At 34.8% G+C, this 11683-nt stretch overlaps 1 protein-coding gene across 1 annotated transcript; it reads left to right on the top strand.

The window, feature by feature from the left end:
- Positions 1 to 2039: 2039 nt before the first annotated feature.
- On the top strand, positions 2040 to 3621 carry LOC104220646 (defensin-like protein P322). The gene is made up of 2 exons (XM_009771541.2): positions 2040 to 2209; positions 3238 to 3621. The coding sequence occupies exons 1-2, from the start codon at positions 2146 to 2148 to the stop codon at positions 3408 to 3410; spliced, it is 237 nt and encodes a 78-aa protein (XP_009769843.1). The 5' UTR covers positions 2040 to 2145; the 3' UTR covers positions 3411 to 3621.
- The last annotated feature ends 8062 nt before the right edge of the window (positions 3622 to 11683 follow it).

Raw genomic sequence — 11683 nt, 5'->3', positions numbered from 1 at the left:
TTAAAATTGACAAATAAAAGTAAAAATATAATTTAAGTATAGTAAAAGTAAATGGAGGAAGTAGATTGGATGATCGGTTTACATTTTACGTGAGAACACAGTGTATCTCAGTGTATACGTAAGTTACACGGAGAGAATATTTTAACACGCATGCTAAAAGTTAAAAGTGAATTCCAAAAAAAAACAAAAGGAATAAGAAGAAAAAGGAAAAGGCAAAAAAAGGGATGAAGCTAGACCGAATAAGATATAAAATTATATTATTAATGTGTAAAAGTTAAATTATATTATCTTCATACTATATGTGACAACTAAAGCTAAAAAAGAGACATAGTGATCTCCTAAATGAAAATCATGTTGTCCACTTCCTTATACTCATCTCTATCTTAAATTATATGCCATATCTTTTTAGTTTATTCTAAAAAAAATCATACTTTATTATTTAAAACTAATTAATTTTAAAATAATTAATTTTAAAACCTTTTTTTGCGTAATTTACTTTGGATTAAAATTTTTAAAATATTTAATTTTATATTTGATCAAATACTGTAACATAAATTAAGAACGAAAATTAATTAGGAGAGACAACATAGAAAAGCAAGTATTGAATTACCAACCTTGCACACAATCTTCCAACAGCCTTCTCATTCTCACCGTTCACGTAGACACTCAATTCAGCGACTTTTTAATTCTTTAGTTTTGATTGAAACGTGAAAATCTAAACTATCTTTTTGCACGGTAGTTATTAATTAACATTTCCTATCTTTTAACAAAACGATTTCTTACTTTACGATAATATAACCTCATCAAGCGATAAGGTTAGTGTTTAAAGAAAATGAAAAGAGGGTTTATTACTTCCTCCATCCCAATTAATGATATGGTAGTATGGAAATTTCGAGAGTCAAACGAATTTTTTTACGGTAATTTTTCTATACGTCGTTTAAATATTTTAAAATGTTGCTTACTACTATAATACTTGTTATGTAGTTTTAAAAAAAAATTAAACACTTATATCTAAATTTATAATTAAAATTAAATAAAATTGACTCTTGAAATTCAAACTATACCACATCACTTGATAAGCAAATAATTCGGTTCACTAAAGAAAGAGAAAAGAGCGTTTATTTGTTTGGTACAAACAATCAAGAAAAGAGTGAGAGAAAAAGTAGTACTCTCCGTTTCAATTTATGTGAGCCTGTTTGATTTGATACGAAGTTTAAGAAAAAATGAAGACTTTTGGAATTTGTGGTTCTAAACAAGTCAAAAAGGGGCCCAGAATATTTATGTGATTATAAAAGTTTCTCATTAAGGGTAGAATTATAAGTTTAAGCTAAATTTTATCCAAATTTAGAAATGGTTCATTCTTTTTGGAACGGACTAAAAAGGAAATAGGTTCACATAAATTGGAACGGAGGGAGTACTTGTTTTTTGGAACCTTAGGAAAACTCGCAACCGCTACAGCCCTTTAAGTGAGCATTCTGTGCGTACTCGGTAAAGCCTCCGTTGTATAATAGCCAGTAAACCACATAGGGAATGTAAACCGCATTAGATAAGCCATATGCGACAGGCTCAGACCCAGAAGACATTAAGGATGAATCGATCACAGGTCATTTATCTTCCAAACAAGGGCAGACCTAGTGCATAGACTACGAATTTTCGGGAACCCAATAACTCTTGCGTAGACTCTGTATTTATATTAAGAAATTCACTAAATATTGGTAAATATTTGACTATGAAACCAATTATTATTGCATATTAATATGAAATTACGGTAGAAACCCATAAATCTCAAATTCTGAATCCGCCCCTACTTGGAAACCATGTCCTCCAAACCATTTGAGCAACCCCGAAGGGTTAAATTGATACGCAAATAATTCGGTACATTAAAGAAAGTGAAAGAGCGTTTATTAGTTTGGTACAAAACAATCAAAAGAAGAGAGAGAAAAAGTAGGGCTCCTTTTTATTGTGATAGTAGTAGTAGTAATTTATTTCAAACGGTCAAAAAGCGATGTGTCATCCTTGCAGTGATAACCCCTTATAAAACCCCCATACCATAGCCAATTAGTAGCTCACAGAAAAGATAGGAGCATTAGCTTTCACATACTAAAATATTTCTTCTTCTCCCTCTCAAAGATCTGTCAAGTAAAAATGGCAAACTCCATGCGCTTTTTTGCTACTGTGTTACTTCTAACATTGCTTGTCATGGCTACCGGTTTGTCTTCTTCTTCCCTATCAAAATTTTGTGTGTGAGGGCAGTGACGGATTTAGGGGAGGAAGGGGTTTATCTGAATCCTCTTTGTTGGAAAATTAGATTGTACATATATAAGATAAAATTTGTTTTGTATACTCGTTGACAAAACCTAAAAGCATAGCTTAGTGGTCAAAGGGTTCAAAGTATTTGTGAGTTCCTTGGTTCAAGTTTCGCTGGCCATCGTCTCTTTTAATTTTTAACTTTTTCTTTTTTGAATCTCTTTAACGGAAATCCTATCTTCGTGCGGGTGTTTCTTTTAGTTTTAAGCATTTCAAAACCACTTAGGCTACTCTTCTAAGCATTTCCTATCAAAAATTACTAATTTATCTCGCTTAAATCCAAAACCTTTAATTAGGTATGAGAGTTCAGACAAGTGAGGCTTGTTCAGCCACGACTGTTAACTTCTGGGTTCTGAGTCACGGGGTTAAAAAAAGTATGAGAGTTCAGATCTCAACCATCTCATCACCCACTAGCCCACTTATCAAAATTGTCAATGTTATCGTACCATAGGGGGGCATATAATTCAAGATTTGAACATTATGGTTTCGTGTCGAGGATTCTGTCACTAAACTCATTTGATTTGCTAGATTTTAAGTCAGTTATTCATAGTATCTAATGAATTTTTCAACACTTAAATAAAATTAGAGCCTAAAATATTGCGTGATAAATTTAACTTTCCATTCGTCCTTACATAATATTGTTGTGTTTTCTATGCTGGAGCACATTTTTCAAATATAAAGTGCTCTATTCTTTCTTTTTTAATCTTATATTAAACTTGATGGAATAATTTCTAGCCACACAAATTTTTCTGATCTGTTTTAAACTACACATTTCAAAAGTGGTTCATTATTTTTAAATTTGATGCTGAATCAATTACTTTAAGATAACTTGAGACGGAGGGAGTATATATTTATGTTTCATGTGAATAGTGGTGTTTTGCATCCAATAAATTAAAATTTTGGATGACTAACGTTGAGGAAATTTTACAGAGATGGGACCAATGACAATTGCAGAGGCAAGAACTTGTGAGTCCCAGAGCCACCGTTTCAAGGGACCATGCTCAAGAGACAGCAACTGCGCCACCGTTTGTCTGACCGAAGGATTTTCTGGTGGCGACTGCCGTGGATTCCGCCGCCGTTGTTTCTGTACTAGGCCTTGCTAATTGAGAATATTATCCCTTAATTATATAAGTAAAAGTAACTAAATTTGAAATAAGCACTATGATTGTTCAAAGATGACGTGCTAGTTAGTTTAATTTCTTAAACCGGTAGCCGTGATCTTTGATTGTATGCAATTATGGTGGTAGACTTTTGGTATGTATTTTCTGTGATGTATTTTTGGTTTTCTGTAATGCTAATGAATAATTTATCTTCTTTCCTCTTTTTTTTTTTTTTTTTTTTTGGCATTTGCATCTATACCTAGTTTGGAAATTCAAAGTATCATATTTGAACACGACCGGAGATCTTCTAAGAGTTCTTTTCAAGGTCAGCTTCCTCTTTGATAAGACTAATACAAGGTGAACATAAAATTCGAAAAATCGGATCGAACCGAATTAATTCGATACCTCGGGTTCGGTTCTTCGGTATTAATTCGTTATGGAATTTCTAAAAGTTTGGTACTTCGGTACGGTTCTCGGTATTAAGATATTGGTATTTCGGTTTAACTGAAATACAAAATTTTTTTAGTAAATGTTATACAGCTAAGGCTGTTTATCGGGCGGTTATTTAGTTTTAACGGTTTGGCTTATCGGTTATCGGCTTGTAAATATATTAATCCGCTAGCAATATCGGATGGATTGATATCGGTTTAGCTATTATCGGGCGGTTAACGGGCGATTATCGGTTTAGATTGTACCTTTTTAATTAGTATATTGTGTAATAAACCGAAGTAAAAATCTAAGACACACAGAGATAGCATTTCAGATCTGCACGAGTTCCAGCAGCAAACACGTTTGAGCAGCAGGGCTACTGGAAACACCAAGTATAGTGTTACATTTCAGCTAGCTAGTTTATTGGTCTTGTTCACAGTTCATAAAAGTTGTGCACACTAATCAACTGTATAATTATAATGTTACACAAACATCGAATGAACAAGCATACTAATCAACTGTAACCTAAATGATATAACTGTTAACGAAGGGTGTAGAACCTTGTGAATGTTCTAAGAAGATAATTACAGTAAAATAACGTTAGTTTTGTGTTTTAAGTGAAAATACAACGAAGTGTTAATTAGCATGAAACTTGAGAGTAACATGTGACTAAACCCCAAGAAGGATATAAAGCATTTGAGCGGCTTTTAACTAAGCACTGTCCAAAGTAGTCATAAAGCAAATCATAGAGACACCATAAGTATATAGTCTAAATGTCTAATAGAGGTCCAGTACTCGAAGTGGAAGTATGGAAGGAATTTTTATTATTTAATATACATAGTAATATATGGATAAAATAAATTTTATATATATATATATATATTCTTAACGGGTTAATGGATTATCCGTTATGAAAATTAAAAAATCCGCCACCAAACCGATAAGCCGTTAATAAAAAAATTTCAATCTGTTCCCCATCCATTAAACCGTTAACCCGATACCAATAAGTCATTAAGCAACTTTTACGGTTCGGATTTCGGTTTCGATTCGATTTCGATTCAGTTTTGAGCACCCCTATATACAGCAATGGTATCGTCCAGGTGCCCCAATCTTGAGAGTGTGTACAATTTTGAGCTTACAACAAAAGTACAGAAATTACCTTACACTATTAGACTTTGTTGCTTGCATCTTTACTGATTCTATGGGGAATATGTATTAATAGAACATTTGTTTCTCAAAAAAGGAAAACTAGATAAGCCAGAGTTGGAATTAAAAAAAAAAAAAAGTTAAGCAATGGGAAATATGTTCCTACCTAGGAAGATATCGTGCTTTTCCATCCAACTCTTTTTACCCTTTCGTTACATATATTTGCTCTAGTAAAATTTGATCTATTTTATATTTTATTGTTCAATGCCTGTAATGATCAAATACCTCTTGTTTCAAAATTTTCAATAATCTTGGCTGCCTCAGTCTTATTCCTACTATATAAAAAGCACAAAAGCAGCTCACCGTCGACATCCCGCTTAGACACAGGAGTATTTAAGTATTTTGCATTTTTGTACCTCCTAAACATTTGGATCTTTATTTTTTGTGTTTTCAATTGCAGAAAATATGGTAAATAATTTGTGCTTAGATTCCCTTACAATTCAGTAATATGAAACATTTAAATTTGCTTTTTCAGAAAGGAAAATGAATATTTCTTTCATGGTGCTCTACACCTTGATCCTACTGCACTTAGTTATAGCTTTTTGTCATGATTTAACTATTAATAGAAAGCTTTCATTCTATCTATCTGTACTATCTACTGAACATTATGGTATAGATAATTAATTTCCTTGAATTTTTTTCTTTTCATTTGACTTCAGTAGAAATGTGATGCACATAATCTTTCTAATTGTCATATAAAAACTGGCGCACTTTAGAATGGAAATGATGATTATTTGATTTGGACTGAACAGGAAAATGACAAATTTATAATATAATCTTGCTGTAAATTTTTGTCTTAGCAGCTGATGATGTTCCATCTTAGCCTTGAAATATTATCTTAGGATCCATTGTGCCATATGAAGTGGCATGCTTCTATTGGGTACTGGGTTGTAATGATGGTTGTCTGACTCGAAACATATTTGTAGAGAAGAGGTATTCAAATGTGCAGTTCAGGTATATTTATTGGTGCTCTTTATTCTTAGAGAAGTTTCTTGTGGTTAGCTACATATAAGTTTATATCATTTACTAAATCTTCATGAACTTCTGACATCTATATGTTATGTATCTTCATGATGAAGCCTGCATTTGCTGTTGGCATTCTAATTTGGCACCATTGTGAGTCTTATTAAAGGTCAAGTTGCCTTTATTTTAAAACTATATATAAGTATCCTACATGCGCTTCCGATGTGTTTAAGTTCTTAACTTTTTATGTGACAATGGAAGCATAATACAAAATTATGTTCTTATAATAGTGATATAAGCTATATAATGAGAGAAAAAGGAAAGACGCACACAAATAAGAATACTGGGCACAAACTCTAGCACGCATAAAATGAGAAAGAAACATCTACATGTCTATTTAGTTTTGTTAGAATACTCTTTTTAGTCTTAAAGAAGCATATATAATATGTAAAGGTTACTTAGCTTCTTTAGGATCTTTTTAACAAATTATGTTTACGTGAGATGAAAATAACTCAAACCATAGACAATCATCAAGTGGGAAAGCTTCTTTAGGATCCTTTCAACAAATTATACTTTAGGTGAGATGAGACTAACTCAAGCCATAGACAGTCATCAAGTCGGAAAGAGAACTGATATGTGCTTGGATTGCATCACGATTCTTGGGGACAACTACACTGATCTCCAAGGTTTTCTATCTGGTTACATTTTATGAACTTTGATACTGAATTATTTATTATTTTTTTACAGAAAATTTACTTTAAAATAGTAGTTGCCAAACTTTATTTCCATCTAAACCATGCGTTGCAGCAGCGTATCGAAGCCTTTTGTTAAGAAAAAAAGCGGTCCAAGATATTACTCAGTCGCCGTATTTAACTCTTGCTTTTGACTTTTTAGCTTTGGATCTCAACTGTAATCAAATTGTTTAATGTCCGGAGTGTATTGGGAAAAATTGCATTTATATATGCAAATGACATGTTGAGACACGTGGACTGTTTAAATAGTCAAAGAATTATAATTAGTCAAGAGGTACGGGCAGCAGTAGAAACAAGCAAAGGAAAAGGAAGAGGCACGGGAGAACATTTGAAGGATTCAGTGCTCGTACCTATTTAAATCATTTATCAAAAGGAATGAATCTGACCATAATAAAGAGTGCAGATACGAAATTCGATAGGCATTAAATACTGGATACGTTAGAGAATTTGTATTGATTACAATGATTGTGTAGCGTAGCATTCAATGTCTTTAATTATTCATAATAGCCTCATTATGATTTGGAGGAAACACATATCTTCAAGATACCTATAAAAGGGAGGTATCTGGTCACTTGTAAACACAAGACACAATTGGAATATACTTTGATTCATTTGTTTTTCTCCTGATTATACTCTGGTTATTCTAATACTTTCTTCTACATATTCTTTTGATTATCAGTAACCCGCGTTCTTCTAAATTCTAACTTTGACTGAAATTTTATTTTTTGGTTAAACAAATTGGTTCCGTTACCGGAAATCTGATAATCTATTTTCTTTTCACTTGACCTTCCTTGTTACATCAATTATGTCGAATAACAGTGACAACACCCCAGGAAACCAAGAGAACCAACAAAGTCAGGGAGGCCCACAGAATATTAACATTCAAGTTCCTACTCCGCAGGACTCTCCACGACAATCTCGTGAGGGTACTCCTGATGGATCTCAAATAAACGAGTATGCTCAATTTGAAAATGCCGAAGCTGTTGATGAAGCTTTGCAGAAATTAATTACTGCTCAGGTCAGCAAAGGTGTTGAGGCGCTTGTTAAACAGTTACATGTTGCAACACCCACACCTTCTCCAAATAATAACACTATAGAAAACCCTCGTTCCGAGCTTGTTAACTCAAGCAGCGATGGAACTCCCAGTAAACCGCAGGAGAGAGAACCATGTAATGTAATTAATTCTGATTTACAAAATTTAGTACTAACCTTGCAGAAACACCTCAAGGAGCAAAGTGAACGCATAGAGCAGATACCCGGGGTGCCGACCATAATCAAAGGGGTAGACATGGACATATATTCGCAGCAACCCTAGAAGCCAAGTGCTGCCCCACTCCCAATTCCAAAAAAGTTCAAAATGCCTGATATTCCAAAGTATGATGGAACAATAGACCCACGAGACCACGTGACTGCATTCACAACGGGCGTAAAAGGTAATGATTTGACTAAGCAGGATATCGAATCGGTATTAGTCAAGAAATTTGGTGAAACACTCACCAAAGGAGAACTAACATGGTATTTCCTTTTATCTGAAAATTCTATAAACTCTTTTGCTGAGCTTGTAGATTCTTTCATCAAAGCACACTCGGGAGCCCAAAAAGTGGAAAAAAGAACGGAGGATATTTTCAAAATTAAGCAAGGAGATTCAGAATTTCTTAGAGAATTTGTGGACAGATTTCAACGCGAAAGAATGACATTGCCGCGTGTACCTGATAACTGGGCAGCTATAGCTTTCACGAGCAATTTGAATGAAAAAAGCTCAGAAGCTACGAGGAGACTCAAGGAAAGCCTTCGAGAATTCCCAGCTACAACGTGGAATGATATTTATAACAGGTATAGCACGAAGTTGAGGAAGATACTGTTCTCTGATCTCAAAAAGAAGAAAGTATACGTTCAAGACGTGCAGAGAACAAAAAATGATCCGGTAAAAACAGGTACGAGCCCTATATGGGACCTGCGGGGAAAGACTCGCGGTCAAAACAAGATAATCAAAGGCACGATCACAGATCAAGAAACAGAGAATTAGGTTCTTCATCAAGATTTAGGAACGAGCGAAACAACTATGAGTCATAGGATGATGATAGAAATTTAAAAGCGAGATTCGGAGGTTACAACTTCAACGTCAGCACCTCCGAGCTCGTAGCTATTTTGAAAAGCATGGGAGATAAGGTTCGATGGCCAAAGGAAATGAGATCGAATCCAAAAAGGCGCAACCCTGACCATTGGTGCGAGTTCCATAATGATCACGGGCATAAAACAGCAGATTGTAGATTTTTACAAAGTGAAGTTGATCATTTATTAAAACAAGGATATCTTACTGAGTTGTTCAGCGAGAAAGGCAAGCAAGCTTACATGAAGAACATGTAGGAGCCTCCAAAACCACCTTCTCCCAAAAGAACTGCTAATGTTATAAGTGGGGGTGAAGACATCAATGGTGTGTCATATACTGCAGATAACAAAACTTCCAAAGTAACTACTACCCAAGGGAAACGGGTGCGGCATGATTTAGAAGAAGGAAATATTACATTCAATGATGCAGATACAGATGGCGTATTAATCCCTCACAACGATGCATTGGTAATATCTTTAATTGTGCATGATACTAATGTGAAACAAGTTTTGATTGATCCAGGTAGTTCCATGAACATTATTTTGCTAAGAGTGCTACGTGAGATGCAAGCTAAAGATGGAGTAATACCAAAGGCGCATACTCTATCTGGATTTGATAATTCCAGTGTCGTCACAAAAAGAGAGGTAACACTCACCACTTTTGCTGCAGGGGTCGTCAAAGATATAAAGTTCCAGGTAGTAGACATGGAGATGGCTTACAACATGATTCTGGGGAGACCATGGATCCATGAAATGGATGTTGTTCCTTCAACCTTGCATCAAGTTATCAAATTTCCATCGCCATGGGGAATTTGTCAAATTCGCGGATATCAACATACATCCAGGGCTATTAACTCCGTTGCAGATACAAGCACGAGAAGTGGAGGCAAATAGCAATCACAGAAGGCAGTTGAGGACATCACAACACAAACCTCAACTAAACAAGGGCGAACAGATGTGGACTCAAGGCCTGATACCATTCAAGAACCAGAAGAAAATGAAGATATCAAAACAACGATAGAGGAATTAGAACCTATCATGTTATTCGCTCAATGGCCTGATAAAAAAGTCTATGTCGGAGCTAATCTTGACCAAGGAATGAAAGGTAAGTTAATTGAATTTTTGAAAACTAATATGGATTGTTTTGCTTGGTCCCACTCTGACATGACAGGAATACCACCAGAGGTGATGACTCATAACCTAAATGAAAATCCGTCATATCTTTCTGTGAATCAAAAGAAAAGAAAGCAGGGAACTTTCAAGAATCAGGTGATTCAAGAAGAAGTCCAAAAATTGCTAAAAATTGGTTCCATTCGAGAGGTAAAATATCCTAACTGGTTAGCCAATACTGTTGTGGTTCCAAAGAAAAATGGTAAGTGGTGGGTTTGTGTAGATTATACAGATCTTAACAAAGCCTGGCCTAAATATTCTTTTCCACTACCACACATAGATCAATTGATTGATGCAACTGCAGGTCACGAATTGTTAAGTTTTTTAGATGCATATTCAGGTTATAATCAGATTAAAATGGATCCGGCAGATGAAGAAAAAACTCCATTCATAACAGACAGGCGGACTTACTATTATAAAGTAATGCCCTTTGGTCTAAAGAATGCAAGTGCAATGTATCAGAGGTTAGTTACTAAAATGTTTCAGGAATATTTAGGAAAGACAATGGAGGTATATATAGATGATATGCTTGTTAAAATACAGTACTCAAAAAATCACATATCACACTTATCTGACACATTTTCAATTTTGCACAAATTTAATATGAAGTTAAATCCCGAAAAATGTGCATTTGGTGTTGCACCAGGCAAGGTTTTGGGTTTTCTTGTTTCTAACCGTGGAATTGAAGTAAATCCTGCACAGATTAAAGCCATTAAGGAAATCCCTGACATACTTTCAAGCAAGAAAGAAGTTCAAAGATTGACAGGGAGAATTGTGGCCTTGCGAAGATTCATCTCTAAATCATCAGATAAGTGTTTTAAATTCTTCTCAGCCCTTAAGAAGCAGGATCATTTTGAATGGAATGAGGAATGTCAACAAACACTTAGGAACTTGAAAACGTACTTATCAAATCCACCTTTGTTGGCAAAACCAAAGGCTGGGGAAAAGCTACTCCTCTACCTTGTTGTTTCAGAGGTGGTGGTAAGTGCTGTTTTGGTACGAGAAGAGCAAGGTAAAAAATCACCTATCTATTACGTAAGTAAATCTTTGTTAGATGCAGAGACAAGGTATCCTCAGTTAGAAAAACTTGCACTTGCGTTAATCATGGCACCTACAAAGTTAAGTCCTTACTTTCAGTGTCATCCTATCATTGTGGTAGCTACCTACCCTTTACATAACATATTACATAAACATGAATTATCAGGTAGGTTAGCTAAGTGGGCAATAGAGTTAAGTGAATACGAAATTGCATACCAACCTAGAACTGCTATAAAATCACAAGTATTAGCTGATTTCGTGGTTGATTTTAGTCCGGGAATACAGTTAGAAGAAGAAAAAGAATTATAGGTGTTCAATGTAGCTAACCTAGGAACATGGACTTTATTCACTGATGGCTCATCTAACGTGAGAGAAGCAGGTTTGGGGGTAGTATTGGTACCATCTACGGGTGAAACCATTCGGCAAGCTATTAAATGTCATTCCATAACTAACAATGATGCCGAATATGAGGCTATGATTGCAGGTTTAGAACTGGCACGGGAACTTGGCATAAATCAGATTATAATCAAGAGTGATTCATAACTCGTAGTTAATCAAATGCTGGGGACTTATACAGCCAGGGAAGCAAGGATGCAACAGTACTTAGAA

Source organism: Nicotiana sylvestris, chromosome 11 (assembly GCF_000393655.2).
Source record: "Nicotiana sylvestris chromosome 11, ASM39365v2, whole genome shotgun sequence".
Lineage (NCBI taxonomy): Eukaryota > Viridiplantae > Streptophyta > Magnoliopsida > Solanales > Solanaceae > Nicotiana > Nicotiana sylvestris.
This window is presented reverse-complemented; position numbering and strand designations above follow the sequence as displayed.